The sequence below is a fragment of the Bubalus bubalis genome, chromosome 7 (assembly GCF_019923935.1).
Source record: "Bubalus bubalis isolate 160015118507 breed Murrah chromosome 7, NDDB_SH_1, whole genome shotgun sequence".
NCBI classification, from domain to species: Eukaryota; Metazoa; Chordata; class Mammalia; order Artiodactyla; family Bovidae; genus Bubalus; species Bubalus bubalis.
Genome location: NC_059163.1, coordinates 8,941,096 through 8,964,972, shown reverse-complemented (window position 1 = coordinate 8,964,972; position 23,877 = coordinate 8,941,096). Strand labels below are relative to the sequence as shown.

At 36.1% G+C, this 23,877-nt stretch overlaps 1 protein-coding gene across 5 annotated transcripts in view; it reads right to left on the bottom strand.

Annotated features, from left to right (window-relative positions):
- Positions 1-21,505, bottom strand: part of RAB28 (RAB28, member RAS oncogene family) — a 108,458-nt gene extending 86,953 nt beyond the window's left edge. For all 5 annotated transcript variants that reach the window (XM_025289693.2, XM_006075828.3, XM_006075827.3 and 2 more), the window contains exons 1-3: positions 21,290-21,505; positions 16,689-16,785; positions 11,504-11,592 (exon numbers count right to left, since the gene is read on the bottom strand). In XM_025289693.2, coding sequence (XP_025145478.1) covers positions 11,504-11,592; positions 16,689-16,785; positions 21,290-21,364 — 261 coding nt within the window. In that variant the 5' untranslated portion in view covers positions 21,365-21,505. The remainder of the gene's footprint in view (positions 1-11,503; positions 11,593-16,688; positions 16,786-21,289) is intronic.
- Between the last annotated feature and the right edge of the window lie 2,372 nt (positions 21,506-23,877).

The window sequence follows — 23,877 nt, the reverse complement described above, 5'->3', positions numbered from 1 at the left end:
CCATTGACTCCACCTTCAGTTGACAGGAGTGGTACAATGTATTATGCTTAAAGAGCTCTGCCCTGGAAGTCAGATCAATTTTGGATTATGGTCCTGGCCCTACCATCTACTGATCTTGGGGAATGCTTCTGTCGTCCACCTTTATAATACCCGTCATGATTAAGTGAAGTAATAAAAACAGACTTATTTTAAAAATAAGATACTATACAATCACTGGGAACTTTTTTATTATTATTCTCAATGAATATGAATCATTTTCAAGGTAACTCTGAGCTAGCTTTCACTCTCATAAATTGAGCTTTGACCTATTTGTTGCACAGTCACTAAGTCCAACTCTTTGTGACCCCATGAACTGAAGTACACCAGGCCTCCCTGCCCTTCACTATCTCCCAGAGTTTTCTCAAATTCATGTCTATTGAGTAGGTGATGCTATCTAACCATCTCATACTCTGTGGCCCCCTTCTCCTCTTATCCTCAACCTTTCCCAGTATCAGGGTCTTTTCCAATGAAATGCTCTTCACCTTAGGTGGGGAACTTCAGCTTCAGCATCAGTCCTTCCAATGAATATTCAGGGTTGATTTCCTTTACAATTGACTGGTTTGATATACTTGCAGTCCAAGGGACTCTCAAGAGTCTTCTCCAACACCACATTTCGAAAGCATCAATTCTTTGGCGCTCAGCCTTCTTTACGGTCCAACTCTCACATCTGTACATGACTACTGGAAAAACCATAGCTTTGACTGTATGGACCTTTGTCAGCAAAGTGATGCCTCTGCTTTTTAACACACTGTCTACATTTGTCAGCTTTCCTTCTGAGGAGCAAGCATCTTTTAATTTCATGGCTGCAGTCACCATCTGCAGTAATTTTGACCTATGGTGTCTCTTAAACCTGAAAATTTTTAGAACTCTTCTAAGTAATATATTAAAATAGTCATCACAACATGGGTCAACATCTGAACATAATAAAATATATGCAAATAAAACATGGCCAGCATCTTTGGATAATCAGTACTAGACCAGAGCCAAAGAATAAAAACTATAACTGATCTAGACTAGGAATCGGTAAACTATGGCCCCAAGGTCAAATTCAGCTCATAGCCTATATTTGCAAATAAGTTTTATTGAAGCATAGTCACACTCACTTGTTGAAGTTTTATCAATGGCTGCTTTCGCACTATGATGGCAGAGTTGTGTAGCCACAACAAAGAGAGTCTGACCTGTAAAACCTAAAATATTTTCTATCTAGTTCCTTAAGGAAGTTTGCCAATTTCTCATCTAAAATGATTTATCCTAATATTCTCCAATCAGCAATACCTATGAATTGGTCCAGGACTCATAAGAAAGATAGAAGGATAAACACTTTTCCATTAATCTAGCAACCCAAATATCTATCGGTTCATATATTCCTTTTTCAATATCATTCAATGAAAAATTATGATTTTTATCTTTGCTCCTAACATGACAACTTTGCACCAGTTTTGAATTACATCAATGTGGTGAAAAATTGAGAAAGGAAAATGAGAAAGCCAAAGACATTAAAGCAAAAGAAGTTCTAGGACTTTCAGTTTCAGCTCAGACATGTAAAGAGTTTGGAAGTCATCACATTTGTCCTTACATTAAGAAAAAAGCTGGACAAACGGAAAATCAAAGACTTTTTTTTAGACAAAACAGAGAGCTGAGTTTGTAGGGCAAAATGACATCCTGAAATTCGGAGAAAGAGGAGTGAATCCAAAAAGTCACCATGAAAAACCTGCTTACCTGGAACAAAAGTCCCTAGAACCAGTAAATAGTAGAAACACTTAAATGGTAATCTTGACAAACTGCTGAAGGCTGAGCATGGTCTAGCCTGAGGATCAGAAACTCCTGGGAGACATACTTTTTGGGATGCCCTCATACTTTCATGGGTTTTACCTATGGTGAAGAATCAAGAAAAATACCCTCATAGCTCTGGTAGGAGGAAAGAGAAAGTAACCATTGTAAAACATGCCCAGAGCATTGTCCAAAAAAAGGCATACTCTCCAGGAAAAAAACCTTCATCAGAGTCTTCTAGCACATGCATTTTCCAACTTCAGCCCCTTCTAGCCCACCTATCTCACATAAATGAGAAAAGCTAAGATACCTATGAAAGTCATAGCCCAAGGACACAAATCCTGAAGTCACACAAGGCTGTGACTTAATCATAAGAGTACAGAATGTTTCCCTCCCTCCATACTTTGCTGCTGCTGCTGCTAAGTCGCTTCAGTCGTGTCCGACTCTGTGCGACCCCATAGAGGGCAGCCCACCAGGCCCCGCCGTCCCTGGGATTCTCCAGGCAAGAACACTGCAGTGGGTTGCCATTTTCTCCCCCAATGCATGAAAGTGAAAAGTGAAAGTGAAGTCACTCAGTCATGTCCGACTCTTCGCGACCCCATGGACTGCAGCCTACCAGGCTCCTCCATCCATGGGATTTTCCAGGCAAGAGTACTGGAGTGGGGTGCCATTACCACACATCAATAGGGCTCCAGGATAAGAGTGGAAGATTACATATGAAAGAGCTGCAAGACACACACTCCAACTAAGGAAGAGTTCAAGATGCACAAAAAGACAGGGGAGGGAAAAAAACAAGGACACTAAAAGAATTACATGTCTCTGGCATTTAAAGCTTCAGTAAGCATTAAACACAGACCAACTCCTGGCCAAATTAAGCTAAAACCTCAAGTTAATTAAAAGGCTATTTATTTGCACTCTTATCCTAAAGAAAGGCAATGCCAAAGAATTTTCAAACTACCACACAATTATAGTCATCTCTCATGCTAGCAAAGAAATGATCAAAATTCTCCAAGATCGGCTTCAACATGTGAATTGACAGTATGTGAATTGACAACTTCCAGATGTTCAAGCTGGATTCAGAAAAGGCAGAGGAACCAGAAATCAAATTGCCAACATCTGTCGGATCACAAAAAAAGCAAGAGAAGCCCAGAAAAACACCTACTTCTGCTTTATTGACTATGCCAAAGCCTTTGACTGTGTGGATCACAACAAACTGTGGAAAATTCTTAAAGAGATGGGAATACCAGACCACCTGACCTGCCTCCTGAGAAATCTGCATGCAGGTCAAGAAGCAACAGTTAGAACTGAACATGGAACAACAGACTGGTTCCAAATGGGGAAAGGAGTACATCAAGGCTATATATTATCACCTTGCTTATTTAACTTGTATGCAGAGTACACCATGCGAAATCTTGGGCTGAATGAAGCACAAGCTGGAATCAAGATTGCCAGGTCACATATCAATAACCTCAGATATACAGATGATACCACCCTTATGGCAGAAAATGAAGAGGAACTAAAGAGCCTCTTGATGAAAGTAAAAGAGGAGAGTGAAAAAGCTGGCTTAAAACTCAACATTCAAAAAAACTAAGATCATGGCATCTGGTCCCATCACTTCATGGCAAATATATGGGGAGACAATGGAAACAGTGACAGACTTTATTTTGGGGGGACTCCAAAATCACTGCAGATGGTGACTGCAGCCATGAAATTAAAAGACGCTTGCTCCTTGGAAGAAAAGGTATAACAAAGCTAGACAGCATATTAAAAAGCAGAGACATTACTATATCAACAGAGGTCTGTGTAGTCAAAGCTATGGTTTTTCCAGTAGTCACGTATGGATGTGAGTGTTGGACCATAAAGAAAGCTGAGTGCTGAAGAACTGATGCTTTTGAACTGTGGTGTTGGAGAAGACTCTTGAGAGTCCCTTGGACTGCAAGGAGATCCAACCAGTCCATCCTAAAGGAAATCAGTCCTGAATATTCATTGGAAGGACTGATGCTGAAGCTGAAACTACAATACTTTGGCCACCAGAAACAAAGAACTGACTCACTGGAAAAGACCCTGATGCTGGGAAAGATTGAAGGCAGGAGGAGAAGGGGATGACAGAGGATGAGATGGTTAGATGGCATCACTGACTTGATGGACATGAGTTTGAGCAAGCTCCAGGAGTTGGTGATACACAGGGAAGCTTGGCGTGCTGCAGTCCATGGGTTCGCAAAGAGTAGGACACAACTGCTTGACTGAACTGGATTGAATAGTCCATACATCTTGTCTAGTTTTCAAAAAAAATTAGAAGGCATACTAAAGGGCAGTTTGAAGAGAAAAGCAAGCATGAGAACCAGAGTCAAACATGAGACAGATTTTGGAATGATCAGACCAGGAATTTAAAATAATTGTGAATAATATTTTAAAGACTCTAATGGAAAAGAACGAAAACTGAAAGAACAGGTGAGTAAAGTATACAAAGAGATGGAAACTCTAAAGAATAATTAAAAGGAAATGCAGATATCAAAAATACTGTAACAGAAATAAGACTACTGATGGGCTCATCAGTAGACTAGACACAACCTAGGAAAGAATCAGCAAATTTGAACATAACAGAAACTTACAAAACTGAAATTAAAAGAGAAAAAAGAATGAATAAAATAGAATATCAAAGAACTGTGGGACAACTCTGAATGTGTATCATATGTGGGACAAGAATATCAGAAAAAGAAGATGGAACTTAAGAAATATGTTAAGTAATAATAGCCAAGAAATTGCCAAAATTAGACACGAAACCACAGATCCAAGAATCTCAGAAAACACCAAGTTGGATAAATACAAAAACATCTACACCTAGGCACATCATATACTTAAGACTCCACAAAACAAAAAACAAAGGGAAAATCGTGAGAAAAGGTAGAAGGCGGAAGCTGAGGGGAGTGAGGGAATACCCTATCTGTACAAGAACAAGGATAAGAATTATACAGAATTTCTCACTTGAAATCACACAAGTAAGGGAAGAATGAAGTGAAATATTTAAAGCACAGAAAGGAAGAAAAGGACCAATCTAAAATTTTAAATGTAAGATTATCTTTCATAAGTAAGGAAGAAAAAAGACTTACTCAGACAAAAATTGAGAGAATTCACAGCCAAAAGACTTGCCTAGGAAGAAATGTTAAAAGAGGTTCTTCAAGAAGAAGGAAATGCTACATGTCAGAAACTCAGTTCCATATAAAGAAAGGAAGCATATCAGAGAAGCAACAAGAAAAGGTAAAATAAAATCATTTATTTGTCTTATTCTTAATTAATCTAAAATATAACTATTTAGTAACAGTAATAATGTATTGAGTGATTATATTATAGCATATGAAATGAAAGACACTGATGTCATCAGGGACAGTAGAGATGAACTGAGAATATTCTTTTATGAAATATTTTATGAACTGCACAGGAAGCAATGTAATATTGTATGAAAGTGGACTTAGATTAGTTTAAAATGTATATTGTGAATGCCAGAGCAATTACTTAAAAAAGAATGCTTAAGTATAATTGACAGGCTAAGAGAAGAGATAAAATGTTCAACTAAAACGAGAAAAGACAGAAAGGAGGGGAGGGAAATAAGCACAAGGTCAGAAAACAAACATGAAAGCTATGAACCCAGCTATGTCAATCAACACTTTAACTGTAAACAGTCTAAATCTACTAATTAAAAGACATTTTCAAGGACACAAACGCTTAAGTCACACAAGGCTGTGACTTAATCATAGGAGTACAGAATGTTTCCCCTCCTCCATACTTCACCACACACCAAAAGGCCTCCAGTATGAGTAGAAGGCTACATTTGAAAGAGCTGCAAGACACAAACTCCAAAAAACCAAGACTCAACTGTATGTTGCCTGTAGGAAGCACACTTTAAATACAAAGATACAGATTAAAAGTTAAGAGATAAAGAAATATCGTGTAACACAAGCAAAAAGAAAGCTGCAGCAGCTATATAAACTTCAGACAAAGCAGACTTCAGAATAAGGGAAATCATGAGGTTTTATAAAGATCAGCATAATGATAAAGGGGTTAATTCTCCAAGAAAACATAAAAATCCTTTGTGTATATACACTTAACAACAGAATATCAAAATATGGAGGCCAAAACTGACAGAACTGTATGGAATTCAAAACCCACAGATCCATTAGTACAGTTGGAGATATCAATACCTCTTTTTCATTAATTGATACACCAAGCAAGCAGAAAGGCAGAAAGTTGACCTGAACAACACTAACAATCAGCTTTATCTAATCGCGTCATTTATAAAACAGTCCATCCAACAGCATTAAAATGTACACTCCTCTCAAGTTTATATGAAACATTCATCAAACATTCACATTCTGGACCATAAAACATACTTAACAAAATTTATAAGAATAGAAATCATACCAAGCATGTTCTTAGATGACAATGGACTTAAACTAGAAATCAATAATAGAAAGATGGCTGGGAAAAGTCAAAATATTTGGAAATTAAACATACTTCTAAATAACACATGGGTCAAAAAAAGAAGTCCCAGGAGACACTTAAAATATCTTACATAAAATACAATCTATCAAAACTTGAAGATACAGCAAAAACAGTGCTTAGAAGAAAGTACAGAGCACTGAATGTGATACATATATCTTGTGACATATATATCTCTTGTGATATATAATCACAAGAAAAAACATCAAAAATCTAAGCTTCCACTTTAGGAAACTAAGGGAAAAGAGGAATTTAAACAGCACAAACAGAAGAAAAAATAATAAAAATTAGAGCAAAGATCAATGAAACTGAAAAGATGAAAACAATAGAGAAAATTAACAAAAGCTGATAACCTCTAGCCAGGCTAACCAAAAAGAGAGAGACTGAGAAAGAGACACAAATTAATGAGGGGTCATTACTGATTCCCATAGACATTAAAAGAATAATGAAGGAATAAAAAAAAAAAAAAGAATAATGAAGGAATAATATGAACAACTTCACGGCCAAAAATTTGAAAACACAGATGAAATGAACCAATCCTCTGAAACACACAAACTGCCAAAACTCATACAAGCTGCCACTGACTCCCAGAGCTTCTACCCACCAGCTTCAGCACACCAAAGCCGGACCTCTAAGTACTCACCTCTTTGGGAGCCTATAATACAAGCACCTCAAAGCGCCAAGTCTCTCACCACATCAATCAATCCAGCCCTCTTCCAGAAAACTATCAGAAAGTACAACTCCCTCAGAAATGTAACACATTTCGGCAACAACTGAAGTCTGAGAAGAATCTCCAGGGAACTGCTGGAAGTAACTGTCTCTTGGAAACCTTGCAGCCATCTAAACCCACCACCATGTCTCATGTCCCTGATACCCTCTTCTATCAAACATCTATCCACCATTTATCCTTCTGCTATTTACATCTTCATCTCTATCCTGCCCTGTGCTTCCTCTTCCTAATTGACCCTCCAAATGCTCCTCCTCTTTCCAAATCTTTCTGCCATGACTTCTGGAAATCACACTCTTAAGTTTAATCAATCCTTCTATATCTTAACAAACTCTTGATAAAAATGTCCTCTATTTTCCATCTTAACTTCACCATTGTCAAAAAAAAAAAAAAAAAACTCTTCTCTTTATAAACCTTAAGACTTTTAGTAGATAACTACATAATATTAGATAGCACTTTGTTTTCATCTGCTTCACTTATGCTATGCTATGCTATGCTATGCTAAGTCACTTCAGTCGTGTCCGACTCTGTGCGACCCCATAGACTCCCCAGGCTCCCCAGGCTCCCACCAGGCTCCCCTGTCCCTGGGATTCTCCAGGCGAGAACACTGGAGTGGGCTGCCATTTCCTTCTCCAATGCATGAAAGTGAAAAGTGAAAGGGAAGTTGCTCAGTCGTGTCCGACTCTTAGCGACCCCAAGGATTGCACTTATCACTATACCAAGTAAGTATGATGAGTCGGTAAATCAAATGGACACCATTTTCAAAAGAATAATTAATAGCAATCTTGAAATAACAAACACTGTGGCAGCACTTAACAATATTATAAGGTATTTCAAAACTTAGTTCTAAAATTTAACAGATAACAATACAAACAACTTAATGAAAGGTTCCTCACTCCCAAAATGCAGGCATTTTTTCTTGCTCATTTGTACAACAAATAATCTACTTTAGATTTTAATTAAATATAGAAATGAATTACAATAGTCATAACAACATATATTTTACTGTATAAGTACAACCTGTAAGAAGGAACACTAACAGCAAAGAGGACTGTAAATATAATCAGTTACAAGTTGGCAAATATCCAACTGAAAAAACAGTCAAAGTAAAAGACAGCAGAGTGTCAGGGAGGCCAAGCTCGAGATCTGCTGTCTCCCCAGCTGTCATACACGCACCATATCCTTTTGTTGGTGGTTCACAAGGCGGCTCATCTGCATGGGGCAGTGGCTCACACTAGCAGTTGTGTTCTTCTACTCACAAATGCCTACACTTCATTGGGTTTATACTCAGTAGAGCAGTGTTTGCAAACCACTTAGATTCCAGGGCAGAAAGAGCTACAAAAAAGAAACATCCAGTCCTTCTGTGAGGTTTGTTATTAGCCTCTGTTAGCCACAGGTTACACGGCACTAAACACTATGTGCTGTGTGTTTGCTTGCAACCACTATGAAAAATAGCCTATAACATCTTTCTGAAGACTCCTAGAAAATTTTAAGTTAATTTAAAATCAGGGAATTTAACTGGGACATACAATTCTTAGAACTAGTTTTTGACAAAATACCTCACGAGTTCCTTCTTGGATGTCAATTCGATTTTGTTTTAACCAACACTATTCAATATACTATCACTAAAATTCAATGCTACTGGTTGAGAAAAAGTAAAGACAGTAAAAAGTGAAGAAGGTAAAACAATCAGTTTGATTTGAATCTAAGTTAGTTCCTAGCCTACAAATAAACTTCTTCCTGGATGATAAAAAATGCTTTAAAAAAAACAGATTCATAGCTTAATAACCCAATTATATTTAATTCTTTCCATACACATTACCTAAGTTAGAGAACCTAGAACATAATCCTAAATAATACATTATACTGATGTCCTCAAAATAGCTTGTCAAAACATTTCTCAAAGATTTCTACCCTTTAGCATGTGCACAAAAATCTGAAGTATTCATTAGATGGGTAATATACAGGATCTACAATGATTCTAAACACAAATCTATTTTGAAGACTAGTTATATAATTATATAACATTATTAAACACTATTAAAATGTTTATGAAAGCATTGTTTTTAAAAGTAACATTTCCCCCAATTTATAGTAAAGAACTATAGTCAGAGCTTCTCTGGTCTGGGTAAAAAAGTTTACATATATTTTAACAAAAGAAACTACTGTACTTTATTGTATTTTTATATAGCATTTAACTTAGAATCTCTGGAAAGCAGAAAAAATTTATGACAATTCATTTTATCATCTCAGAATTCCTACTTTCCTGGAATGATTTCATGAAAAAGTTCATGTACTTCCTAGAAATACTTTACTGCATTGTTTTAATAAACCAAGGTATATGCTTTACAGAGATTATAATATATAAACAATGTAAGGCACTGTCAAAAAAGAAAATCAACAAGTACCTTCAAAATAGAAATCTCATGTAACATTCTCTTTCTCCCAAAATATGAATTACATTAGAAATGAATACAGACATTTTATTAAACTCAACTATTCTCAAAGATGATGGAGTTTTTAAAATTTCTACAAATTTGCCCATTAATGTCTGCTGACTTTTAACAGCTACATGATAGCATAAAACACACACTGTAAAGAACTATAAAGATTTGAGGGGATGGTCACACAGCATTGTACATGTACTAAATATCACTGGTTATACACTTTGAAAATGTTTGTTTTTATACTATGTGAATTTCATACCAATATTAATTTTATATAACAATTTTATAATATTAATAAACTTTAAATTCCTATAAATCAAATTACAAATTTGATAAATTTTGTTTTAACCAACACTAAATATATCAAATTTTTTAATGATTTGGAGTAAGGTAAAATTAAGCGAGTCTAATCCACACACATTATATTCCCCTAATTTTTAAATGAAAAAAAAAATTATTAATTGAATGTTATATTATTTACTCTGAGATGCATAAAAACTTTCCATTCACCACTAATTCTAGATATATCTATGAACCATAAAAAGTTATTCTATTTTACATTCAGAGTCAAATATCATTAGAAGCTTGACTAATCTAGTTCTCATTTTTTTAAATCAAATATGTATCTATGTAGATAGATTTTAATGGATCAAAGTGAAAAGAAACTGTCATTTTTCAAACCCTAGTTTACCAACTAGGTGAATGAAACAAGGACTGTGGCTTTCCACAAACCTCTGCCCAATAATTTTTCTTTACCTTACTATCTACTTTAAACATAACCAGTTTAAAATAGAAAGAAACAACAATAAAAAAAGCCAGACACAAAAACTTGAGACATATTTTTTAAGAGGAAAATGAACAGGCATAAAATATGAAGTCATATGGTCACAGGTGAAATTTTTTCCAGGAGACAAAGAACATGTAGAAGAGAAGGCGAAGGGGAGTCCTAAAAGCCTAATCTATATGTCAACAACGCAAACACACAGCTCGAGGGCCTTCAGACATGGTCAAGAACCATGCGAGCCTCAGCCTTCTCTGTATATTTTAGAAGGTAACTCAGAATCTATTTTCCATCCAAAATTAAGGCAATGGTATTTGTTATGGATCAAACTTCATATAGAAGAGTGCTTAAAACTCTGCCTTTATTTTCTAGATTCATTTTTTTATGAGCAACACAGTTCCTCAAAACCAAGTTATGATTCTCCACTTAAAGCATCAAACTCCAACAAGGAACTAAATGAGGATCATGAATATTACCCCCAACACCTCACGATGAAATGAAAGATACACACCAACTCAAAGTGGAGAAAGAGCAAAAACACAGCATGTCAATAATTAAGTACATTAATTACTATGTATATTTTCTATTAGCATAATTTAATTTAAAAATCTATATATCTATATAAGCTCATGTTGCCAAAGATTTTTTGTTATATAATTATTCAAGTAGTTTTCCTTTCTCTACATAGACTTTCTTCTGAAAACACACTACACATGACTATCATGTTAAAAAACTTCATATATAGTCATACTTAGTTTTCTGATATAACATATCTATTAAATCTGAACACTTATAAATATTTAATAAACTAATTCATAGCATAAAAAATATATACATATATATGTTTTTGTCCTTACAATTTAAAATGAAATTAAATTTTCCTAATAATTTTCATTCAATTTATATATTCTGTAAGTGAACGTGACCAAAATCAGTTACTACATATCAAAATATCATTTATTACTACATATATTAAACTTCTGACAGTAATATTAGTAATACAAGTAGCATATGAAAGCTATTAAGATTTACCCAGTTCCCTGACCCAAATCATTCCAAACACGACTTTGAGGGAGGATGAAATAAAAGGATTAGCACAAATGTAAAATCCGGCTCCCTACATATGATATAAAAATCAAGGTAGAAAGAGCCTATGTGTGTGTGGTCTGTGTATGTACCTGTCTATGTGCTTGTAAGCTGAGTATATTCAGTATTGGAATAATCATAAAATTCATTTCATACCTGTGCTCCATAGATATATTTATCCAACATCTTGCCTCCTATTGTCTGCCCTCCTATGTCCCAAACTTGAAGAGTAACATTCAAGCTTCCTAGAATATAAAACGGAATATAAAAATGAGAAAAACAGGAACAATATAACAACTGAATACAGTTTCACAGAACATTAAGTCACAGTGATAAACTCTGAACCTAATGTGCATGTTTATTCCGCATGTTCACATAAGTGGAATTGTGAAATAATGCTGTCAAAAGAGATTAACAGTGGGGAATTTAGGTTTACACTTTACCCCAGTTCCATGCAACCACATTTATAATCACCTTCAAAACAAAAGAAAATAAATAAAGTTCTAATTCACAAACATCTTAGACCTTAAATTTATTTTCTTATACAGAGACTAAAACAATAAAGCACTTGAGTGTGGAGTAAGATATATAATTTAAAAATTAAAATTGAACTTCACCTTATTGCATATAATGAATTTTGCTGTAACTTCTAAACTCTACAGGTTCTAAATAAAACTCACAAATTACCAACACACTACAAAAATGGTCTCAAGGTTTCAATTCGAATGAAGTTTTAAATTTGAATGTCAGTTACTATATATGATAGTGAACATAATTTTAAAATTACATGTTTTCAAATTTAACTTATAAAATATAAACATTTTGACAGCCATATTCACTACTGATGTAGGATATATACCCAAGATATCACAAATTATTATGATGCATTTATATCTGTTCAAAGCATTACACTGAAACTAATTATAATATGTGCTTCAAAGCCCTCATAAAATAGAGTAAATCTATTTGATGATTTCACAAATCTCTTCCCCATACAAACATTATAAAAGCATTCTAAATTACTAAAAGGCAATCTTTAAAATTCTTTCATCCATTTTGTAAAATATTTATTGATAAAAAATTTATAAGACATTATTCTCTATTATCAATGCAATTAGTGACTAGACAACAAAATTTAAAGACCAAGTTCAATATGCTTTGTATTTTAACATTTCAGACTGTTTCTCCTAATAAAATTATGCTGTTTTCTCCAAAGGTGCACAGAATTTTAATCAGCATCTTCAAAAGGAGCTCCCACACCAAAAATGTATCTTTCTGAATGATTTGCCAATCAGGAAAACTCAAAATCTTAGATACTAAAAGACGTCTCACTTCAAAAACAAACCAAAAAATGTTATATAGATATGAATTTTTATACCAATGCAAAACACTAAAATTGGAGAATGTTAGTCACACCATTCAACTTAGCAACTGGAAAGAAAGTACAACACTAGATTAACCAGTCAACTTTTACCCTTAACTCTAAGTTTTGTAGGGTCTGTATTACAATCTTTCCATTATCTGAGATAGTTCTGTTCCATCTGCCAACCTGCAGGATTTACATGAGGAACTTCCATTAGCATTAATGAGAGCTACTGAAGTTTATCACCCGTCATCTTTCCCACATATACACACTTTCAACACTCACAGAGTACTGACTGAAGTGTTCTTAGAATTCTACAAATACAAAAACCAAACGTTACAGACGAAGACTCACCCAACAACTTGTATAAAGCCAGTATCTTAAAAATCTAAATTTTTAAGAAATTTTAAGAAAATTTAATTAAGAAAATTAAATTCTAGAAAATTAAGAAATCTAAATTCAAAATTCACTGTCCTACAATGCTGTCTCAAATTAAGCAGGGGAGAAAAGGCTAGCTGACACCAGAAGAATGTCATATAGTTTCAGGGGCCTCTAGATAAACAGGCAGTACTCTATTCATTTTACTAACAAGACTCTTTAGTTAAATGTTTACTTCAAAAACCAGTCCTCAACAGTGTTAACTTTTTAAAGATTTTAGGTAAACTTAATAAAGGGCATTTAATACCATTTTCTTCAAGGTCAATAAACTTAACTTCATATCAAGAAAAATGAAGCTTTTTTTCTTTACATTCTGATATTTAGACCCTATCCTATCTATAACTTTAGAAGTATCATCTTCACTACATACTCAAAATTCTGACAACATAATTTCAAGACTTAAAATCATTTATTCAACTATCTCCCACCTGAGAGGTTTATATTCCTGTATTGAAGGAATATTTGTTAAATCCATACCTTTCCAAATAAACACTATTTGTTGTTCTTGGCTTGTTTTTCTTTAATATACATATTCTAGTGCCTCAGATAAAAATAGCTGTGTATTACTAATAACCCACTAATATACAATGTTAACCAAAAAACAAACAACTTTTCTTGTTACAGCTTCAACAAACGATATTAACTTCATGGTTATTTCATGTATCAAGAAATGTATTTTCAACTTCCACATTTGAATTTTAGGCTTATTAACACATAAATCAGAGTTCCTCCTAATTGAGAAACAAAATAATACAGAATTCAAATTAATATTCCCTTTAGTTCTAACAAGCAAAAACATATTAAGTCTTCTAGTATACTTTCAATGTGACAAGCCTATAAAACTAAGAATTTGCAAATAATCAACATTGCAAAATTTTTAAAAACCAAGAATCCATTAAAATAAATTTCTAACTAATAAAGAATGTTAAGGAGGAAACTGTCAGCAATCTAATCCTAAATGCAAAATGCTACTCCTGCTCCTCTGTAAGAAATGACATTTAACTAGGGAAAAAAATAAATAAATGAGGTGACAAAATACAGGTAAGTTGCTCTTGGTATGAATCAAAGCCACCAAGAGGATTCAACAGTGACCTTGTAGAAGTACACTTGGTGCCTTGGTTAACCTTACTTAAAGTGCTGCACAGTCAAGATGGAACTAAAAACACAAGTCTGCCCACTTCTTGTACTAAAGACTTAGAAATCCTTTTCACAGTAGAACGCTGTTTACTGGACTGTACCCACAAGCTTCCTGAAAGTATTTTGACTAAGGCTCTTAAGAAGCTCTATCAGCAGAATCTCTGACTAACAGATACACTATTTTAAGCAGTAAAATCTGCACAGTGGTTGCATCCAGACTATACAGCATACCAGATCATGAAATATACTAACACGGATGAGTATTTGCAAAGTAATGACCTTGAAAACTTGCATGAAGAGAATGTCAGTAGATGGACAGGAGGTATTATACCTCTAACGAACCAAATGGATAGAAGACTCATTAGAATACTAACAAATACTAGATTTGCCTCCTGTGCTGCTATACCATAAATTTAATAATGCTGCCTATAATTTTTCAGTAAATGATACATATATTAATCACTGGGCACAATGAATTAAAATTAAACTATACAAAGGGTATACTATAAACCTTTAATTTATTCATCTTATTTCTTAATATATCTATTAATATCAAATCAAGCTACAACTTTTTCCTACTAATATTTATACAATAATTTTAAATCCACTAAACAGAATAAAACCAACTGCTTTTATATAAAAAAAATTTTTTTTCTGGAACTCTGCCCATCAAAATAAAAGCTTCAATCAGGAAAATTAAAACATATATTCAATAAGAGTATGCATTTCCTAGTGTCAACCTAAGTACTTTCTACTCTAAAATATATTATAAATTTGGATTTCAAAAATAACAAATACTTTTTACAAAGTCATCAAAATTCAAAAATGGCTGGTATTGTGCAAAGAACTAGAAATCATCAACATGTATTACACATATAAAATGTTTAGAATCAGCATTAAAATGTTTTTAATGTCTGAATAGGTGCTTGCTCCTTTACTTAAGTCTTTGAACTCAAAAATCAGAAAAATTAAACAATATTCATAATACAGAAAGTTACTGCTTCTGCTAAGCACTGAAACAAAACAGTAATTACATACATACTGAGGTTCTCTGTGTACAGCTGGCATCTCTGAAGAAACTGTTGTAAAATAAGTTTTCAGTAAATATATTATCTGATTTCTACATGTATTCTGCTAGTGATTGGGGTAAATATTCTATTTATATCAGCATTAACCTAACCATAAGCTAATAATAAAAAGGAGATTTTCAGTTTTTAATACATACAAAAATGCAAATGAAACAAAATACACACATGTTTCTCATTAAACCTCTTTCTGAACAATAACTTAGTAATGGATAATTGGAATTCGTTTCTGAAGCTATATCTTCTTCTTATCTATTTTTCATTGGTAGTCGAGTAACAACCATCAAAATATAACAGAGTATATTACTAGTGAGATATGCAGAATATGTTCAATTACCAAGAGTTTTCATTAGCTGTTCTAAAACATTCATAGAGAGTTGTCTGATAGATGTATTTGAGAGACTAATATATTTCAATAATATTAGAATTTATTAAACCCCTTCCCACTATATCACTCACGTTCCAGTATATGAATCTGACACTACACTTGCAACTCTTTTTATTCACATGTGTTTCCTCAGAGAGGAGAGAGATGGACTGGTTTATGAAGTCAATCAAGACAAACTGCTTTTAATAAAATACTTTAAACACATAATTTAAGCACAAGTGAATGGACAGAGCATTTTAAAGCCCCAATTGTTCAGAAACTAACTTAAAACAGAAACCACTCTTTTTTTGTTATTATTTCCCTGTATTTCCCACAAAATGTGCTGCAACTGGCATCTAAATAGTTTCTTTGCATGGTGAACTGAAACATCTTGAATGCTCAAACTGTATTTTTATGAGTGCCTAGGGACCCTAAATTTTAGTGGTCTATTAAATGCCAGCAATTTCATGCTGCCTTGCATAAAACAGCATTCACATATTAGAGCACAGAAGTTCCATAGCTACATTATACTTCTGTTCCAACTTTCTCTCAAACAAAAAACTGAAGCAGAGGCTAATCAAAATAACATTTAAAAAAATAATCCTTTCCAGTCTTCTCACATTTAGTTTATACAATATCTGTTGATAATTATATGGCATTTGATTTTGTTTTTAAGGTTAGAATTTTATAAGCAACTATTGTTTATCCTCAAAAAATGTGCAACGGTCAAAAACAGTGTAGAGTGGGGAGTATATAAACTTTTTCCTTACACACATGAACAGTATGTCTTCACGATAGATGCTGATGAAAGAACCTCCCTAAGACACATTTACTGATTACATATATTTTCAACACAGAAACAGTACCCAAATGTTACACATTTCTGCTTATGTCTCTTATCGTCAGATGTGAATGAACAACTTTCTATGTTAAGACATTTTAGTCTCTTACCTGGCAATGTTATTCTTCTCAAAAAGAAATCCAATCCTATAGTTTGTTTGTACTGTTTCCCAAAAGTTTCTTGAGCAAAACAGGTAGCTAAGGAGGTCTAAAAATTGATGCACAGAATATCAAAATTAATGTCTTTGGCTTTAGAAACGTAAACAAAATCACTACTATATCTTATTAAGTAATCTTAATATTTATACTCCAATTATACCAACAAGCAACTTTAAGCAGTTCTAATCAATTACAAGGGGAAGAGGGACTTTTCATTCCACCAGGTACATTTCACTTGCCAACCAGCTATCAGTGGCAACAACACACTAATCAGCTAAATCTCTCTAAATCTCTTTATATCTCCTGACTGTCAACCTCCTATTCCTTGCTAGAAATTACAATTTCTATTTATCAACAGAAAAAACTAAAACAACATGAGTAAAGATCTGAATTTTATATGCCCCTATATATCAGCTCAACACAACTTTCACAGATGTTTCATTTCTGAGGTCAAACATCTGCGTAGTTTGTATCCTCAGCTAATAAGAAGTAAAGCTAATTAAGGAAAGGAGAACCTGTTTATACAATTTCTTCTTTACCCTAAGAAATGTGTCTAATTTTTCTCTGCATTAAAAATGGTAAATGAAAATGATTCTATAGAACTGATAGTATTTATCTTTTAAATTAAGAAACTGAAATTTTTAAGATTAATATTAAGCAGGCAAAAAAAAATATATTCCATTCAAAAACTAGAAAGCTTAACAGTCACAAGAATATTATAACTAGAACAAATATATATCTACATTTTTAAAATAATAATTCAAAGTTACACTCAAAACTCTAGTTTCTTTACAGAACCATTTCTTACCAATGCAAACAAATAATTAATCATTCTAGTGAAATAACTCAAAAGCTCCTTAAACATTTGTAATGCACTATTTATTTATAAACATCCCCTAAAAGAAGAGAAAGGGAGCGTCATTAAGCTTTTCTGCTCTTCAAGACAGATTCTCAAAGTTAAAGAATAACCCTTTTTTATTTTAAACGTAAAATCAGATGTCAACTCCTAAAATAATGAAATCTCAAATTTGCAAGATAGCTTATTATAATTATGACGTAAGTGCAAAAGAAAACTGGGCCAAACTTTCTTTCAAAAAAACCCTAAAATTCCTTTGACATAAGAATCATATTTTTCAGATAAATGAAAATTTGCACACACTAATTCCAATTCATCTAATATTTAAATAATCAGCATTTGTAAGAAACTGCTAAAATATTTGGTCAAATATATATTGAGCACCATAAGAAAGATGTTCTGCTACACTCTGAGAAATAAACTCACTACACCAAAATGAAAATTCATTTGGCTTCCTTGATAACATAAAAACTGAGAGATCAGAAGAAAAAAAAAGTAAGCATTCCTTTTTAAAGCCTTTTTTTATTTAGCCTTGTTTATGTCAGTGAACTCATTTAACTTAGAGCACAAAACTATGAAGAGGCTAAGGGTTCTAAAGAAAAATAATTAACACTACTTATACTATTACAGATATTTCAAAATGTTTAATATATGGATGGTTGAAACACTTTCATAAGTCTAAGAGAAATCCAAAGCACATGTAACTTTAGCAGAGTGTTTCTTTTCCTAAAAATAGGACTTCTGGATTTTGAAAGCCCTACCCTCCCACTTTTGAGACATATAAAACTAGAATTTTCTATTGGAATAAAGTATGACTTGTCAAAAGTATAGCTCATTAGGAACAACGAATATTAAAATGGGTTCTTACATCATCTCCAGACATCTTACTACAAAAATTAAAGAGGAGCATCTGAATCAGCAGGAAAGAGGCAATTTCTCTCCAATTATCTAGATATTATGCTATCTGTCTCATTTGATAATTTCTCAGAAGTCATTGTAGAAATACCTTTCTTAAACAATTATGAAGTGAGCAACCATCTATCAAATCTGATTCATCATAGTTTTTTTTTGTTTGTTTGGTGAACTTTTGCTAACAATTTTTAACCATACTACCTTTACTAATACTGAAAAGACACCATAAAAGGATATTTTGCCTCAAAAAAAAAATCTTAATATATAATAAAATTCAAAGTATGAATCAAAGGAATCAAAACTGGAAAGAAATAGAAAAATGTGTTAATGGAAGGAGGTGCTAAACTTCTCTTGCATAAACTGTTAGTGGTCATCGCAATACTCTATTGCTTTTGTAAGGGTGTATAAATATGTCCTGATTAGAACTAGCCAAAAAAAAAAAAAAAAAAAAACCGATGCCTAAAAACGGACTGGAGTTAAATCAGGATACAAGTAAGAATGAAAGAGAGGCTGAATTCATAAAAGAAAAAGATGGCAAAAGAAACAGAATGGGAATCAGTAGCTGCCAATAATCTGAAAACTGAATATGGCATGGAAAAAAATAGCAGCTTGACATATGAACAATGAAAAAAGCTAAGATGTCTGATGCTGGCAACCAGAAATTTCTGGGAGAAAAAACATCTTTACAATTTTAAAACAGATGAGTCAACATGACAAAGACTAAAAGAACACCAGTATCCTTTGGAGCAGAATAGCATCCCTAATTCCATAATACAGAATGAAAAAAATACACTTTGTCACATATTAGACAGAATTTTAGATATGAAAAGTCATAATTATTCACACTAAATTAGCAAAAAGAGGACAATACATGACAGGCTAGACAAAAAACCTAGGTAGAAAGTTATGAACAGATTTCAATTGAGAAATACATGCATGATAACAAATGAGTACTAGGAGAAAAAATAAACAAAAATTTAAAGAATTATGACAGAATACAGGATAATGGACAACTTTTGTTATTTTTTTTTGAGGTGTATTAGTATTATAGTCATTATCATTTTAAACAGGAAATAAATTTTTATGAGTGGAGGATAAAGATTTGGAAAGTGAAAAATTAGAAGGCATTCAAAAGAAAATACGAATGATGAGAAAAACTATTAAAAATAGAACTTAAAGTCTTTATTGTGTTAGAAACAATGCTGACTTATTTAAAACAATTCATCCACTCAAAAACTTGTTATAAACGTACAAAAAGTCATATAATTAATACTTGACTAAGAAAAGTGATCCCAAGTTCTTTTCTTCCTCAAAATGTTTAAAAGTAATCAGAGAATATTGAACTGTTTATCCTCAACAGTAAAAATCAGTAACAAAGTATCACGGATGGCAAGAAAGAAATGAACAGAATTCTCCAAACTCTGCCTATGAATGACACCTTTCCCTAGGAACTGAAATCTCAGCACGAAAGAAGCGAACAGCTGTGCAGTGCCAACTGCCAAGGGAAGAGGTATCGAGCAATGGTTACCACAGAAACCAGCATCCAAACTACACCAGGCACACGGAAACATCGAGTGGAAAACAGAACACTGGTAACAATAATAAACCCGCGTTTCTGGAGCTTCTGGTTGGGAAAAGGGACGGGAGAAGAAAGGAGACAAACTTTAGCAGTATGACCAGAGACAGCGTTGGCGCCACTGACAGAAGCGACAGGTGTGAAGGCTCCCTGGGCAGAGGCTCTGCTCCTTGTTTGGGGGGCGGGGCGGATCCAGAATCCTTCAACATCTTACCAATGGTCTTCAAAGAGCAAGGACCGGGCAATGTCTGCTCCATTTCAGGAGCTCCACAACCCTCGGTTAAAGACCCTTGCCTCGGAGGTAAAGGGGACTGGCGGCCAGATATTCTCACGCACTCACTTCATTCAATCAACTGTCATCACAGGACAGATTTTAAGGCAAGGATGCCATCTGTCATGCCGGCAGCCCTGCCCTCAGCACCCAGGCTATAAGAAGAGCTCGAGAGATATTTATTGAATGAATGTTTGCGTTGACAGGTGCTGTGCTGGGGAACAGAGATGAACAGGTATGATGCTCTAACACAGAAACTAACGTTTAGTCCGTCCACTCAGTGTGCTGCAAGCTGCATGTAGATGTTTACATTTACTGTGGATTCGTACACTTCACCCCTCCGAAACGACCCCTGTCAACATACCCATCCTACAGATGAAGCACAAATAGGGACAGCAATTTGCCCTCCAGTGACTCGACCAGTAAAGTGATGGGAGCCCCAACTGTCTCACCCAGGGAGCCTGATTCCAGAATCAAGCTCTTGGAAGCTCCCAGTGCAGCGGAGGCATCAGAAACGGTAAACGGGGTTGGGGGAAGGCGCAAAGTGTGACCTGGACTAAAGGAAAAACAGGTAAGATGTTTTGGCAAATCACTGCTAGTCCTCAGAGGCGAGAAGCTGGAAAGCTTCCCAGTGAGGCGATGCTGGCTCAGGTCTTGAAGAGAAGCAGGAGTTCGCGATCCAGGCAGGGATTAGGAAATGACTTTTTTTTTTTTTTTTTTTTTTTAAAGGGAGCTGGACAGCTCTCGTCGGACTTCAAGCGTCTAATTTGTGTCGGGCCCCAAGCCACCTCCTGGCGGGCCTGAGCCCAGACGCCCAGGCACTCGCGGAAATAAGGCGACGCCCGGGGGGACGGGGAGGAGGAGGAGGTTTGAAGGGCGCCGGGGCCGCGCCGGGATTCCTTGCAGGCCTGGCACGGCGGGCGCACCAGAGGACTGACCTTCCCGGAGGTGCCGTCCCCCAGCACGACGATTTTCAGTTGCCGGTCCAGGCTCTCCTCCTCAGAGTCCGACATGGTGTCCCAGGAACGAGGCCCGCCTACCCTCCCTCCCACCGACCCCACCCCCGCGAAATAGAAGAAAGGGAAGGAGGGGAATCTCCGGGGGCGGGGGAGAGGAGGAACGCCGGCAGCGGGGACAGGACTCCCCCCACCCCCGGCCCCGGTGTCTCAGAGGCCACTGGAGGTATCCTGGAAGAATCACTCGCCGGCCGCCATCTTGCCCGCCGCCCCGCCCCTTGAGCCCGGCCCCGCCCCCCCAGCGCCGCGCGCTATGTCGGGCGCACAGCCCCGCCTCCACCGCGCGCTACGTCGGGCGCGCGGCCCCGCCTCTGAGCCAACCCGAGCAGACCGCGAGCCTCCCTGGCGGGCCGGCCCAAGTGCCGGCCTGGGCCGAGGGGGCCTTTGAACCGAGCGGGCAAGACGCGTCACTACCCCTCGCACGGACCGTTAGCAAGATGAAGAGGAAAAAAAAAAGAGTATACTTTAAACTAGGTAGAAAAAACAGGAGCAAAGTAGCGCATAGACGTTCTGTGAAATCCCCCTGTTTCCATCATCTCCCCCTGTGGAGATCCCTGAAGCGAATGGTTTAGCCTGACTAGGCGGGTGGGCGGGTGACACCGAGGCCGCACTCCGCGGTTGCCATGGGAGTTCCGACCCGGAGACGAGGCAGCGGGGCGGGGCCTGTCTCTGGGCGCCCGGGACGCCGGTTGCCAGGAGGAGCGCGCGCAGGGGAGGAGGGGCCTCGCGGCTGGGTGGGTCCTGAGGGTCGCGCGCCCGGAAGAACTGCAGTACCGCCGAGGAGCAAGCGATGGCTAAGAAAGTGTAACTGCCGCGGGGTGATGCTGCAACAGTGAAATGTCGGCTTGGCGCAGCCTTCTCGTTTTTTACTCCTCTCAGATCCTGCGTTTTCTTAGCCAAACGGCGGAATCCGATGGTTCCTTCACGAAGTGCTTAAGCTGGAGCCGCAGTTCTCAAAGTGTGGTCCAAGGTACCCTGCGGGGTCCCAATAAAGTCGAAACTACTTTCCTAATAATTAATTTTTCTTTCCTTTTTCACGGTCATGCGCTCACAAATATACCTAGAAGTTTTCCAGAGGATGCATAATCTGTATGGCATCACCACTGAGAGCTAAAGGGGCAAATGTTTCTTGGTACCCATTTCAATGGAATAATGAGAATTATAGCAACATAAAAACTCTTTGGGGGTCCACAATAATTCTTAAGAGTGTAAAGGGAGGCCTTGAACCCTAAAATTTTGATAACTGCTATTCTGGATGATCTCAGTCCAGTAGGGTAGGTAAAAAACATAATTGAACTTTTCAACATAGTCAGATAAATTACACAATATTAATGCCGGCCTACTCTGTCTCCTTGTTAATTACTTTTAATGGATTATCAGGTTCACTCCTCATGGGAGCCCTATTAATTAGGTAGAATTATCTCATTTTACAAATTAGGAAGCTTAAATCACAAAAAGCTTAGCTCAGAGGCAGTAGTTCTCAAAGAATATGGGAATTCAAATGGGAAAGCAGTAAAGAGTAAGGAAGTACTCATGCTGGCAGCCGAACTGAAGTTCTAATCACAGACCCTCACTCACTAGAGGTGTGACTTTGAGCCTCAATTTCCTTATCTATAAAAGAGAGGCACCGCTTTCTTCATAGGGTTGAGAATTAAAGTAACCACTGCAAAGTAACATAGTACAATGGCTAGCATATAATAAGCACTCAGTACTAATGGGTATCACCCTCCTGGACATCATTAGATATAGTCCATATTGACGCATCACTGCTTTCTACTTGTGTTACCTTAAACCCAGGGCTCCAATGTAGAGTCTCTGTCCCTTAACCTGTAGATAGAGCCATCCACAATAGTCACTACCCAGTTGCTATTAGTCCCCAACTCTTTCCCTTCTCTGCTCCGCCATCATCACTACCAACTGTCTACATCACTAGATGTGTTCATAAAAATTAGGAGAAAAAGTTAAGTGCCATGCCATATAGGCATGGCATGAAGCTCAGTCAAAAAATTAAATACTTAGGTGTACATAAAATTTTAAATACTCATGTGGCAAAAAATACCATTAGGATCATATAAGCTTCCACAAAAAAAAAAAAAAAAGATTAGATGAGGAAAATTAGAAAAGTTATACATATTTTAAATCTATTTGACAGTATCAGAGAATTACCAAGTTATGACATGGGTAATTATGGAGCTCAGAGGAGGGAAGCTCAAAGATCAAAAACAAGCATTGAGGCCCACTCTCCCCTGCTGATTCAAGACTAGAGTCAAGAGAGAGAATAAATAGCACTTTAACAGTCTCATAGAGCTTGGAGAAGGGGCAAACAGTGAAGGTCAGGACTTCCCTGGTGGTCCAGGAGTTAAAATCCACCTTCCAATACAGAGCACCTGGGTTCAATCCCTGGTCAGGGAACTAAGATCCCACATGCCACAGTGCAACTAAGTGTACCACAACTACCGAGTTTGCATGCTCTAGAGCCTGTGCTCCACAAGAGAAGCCAGCGTGCCACA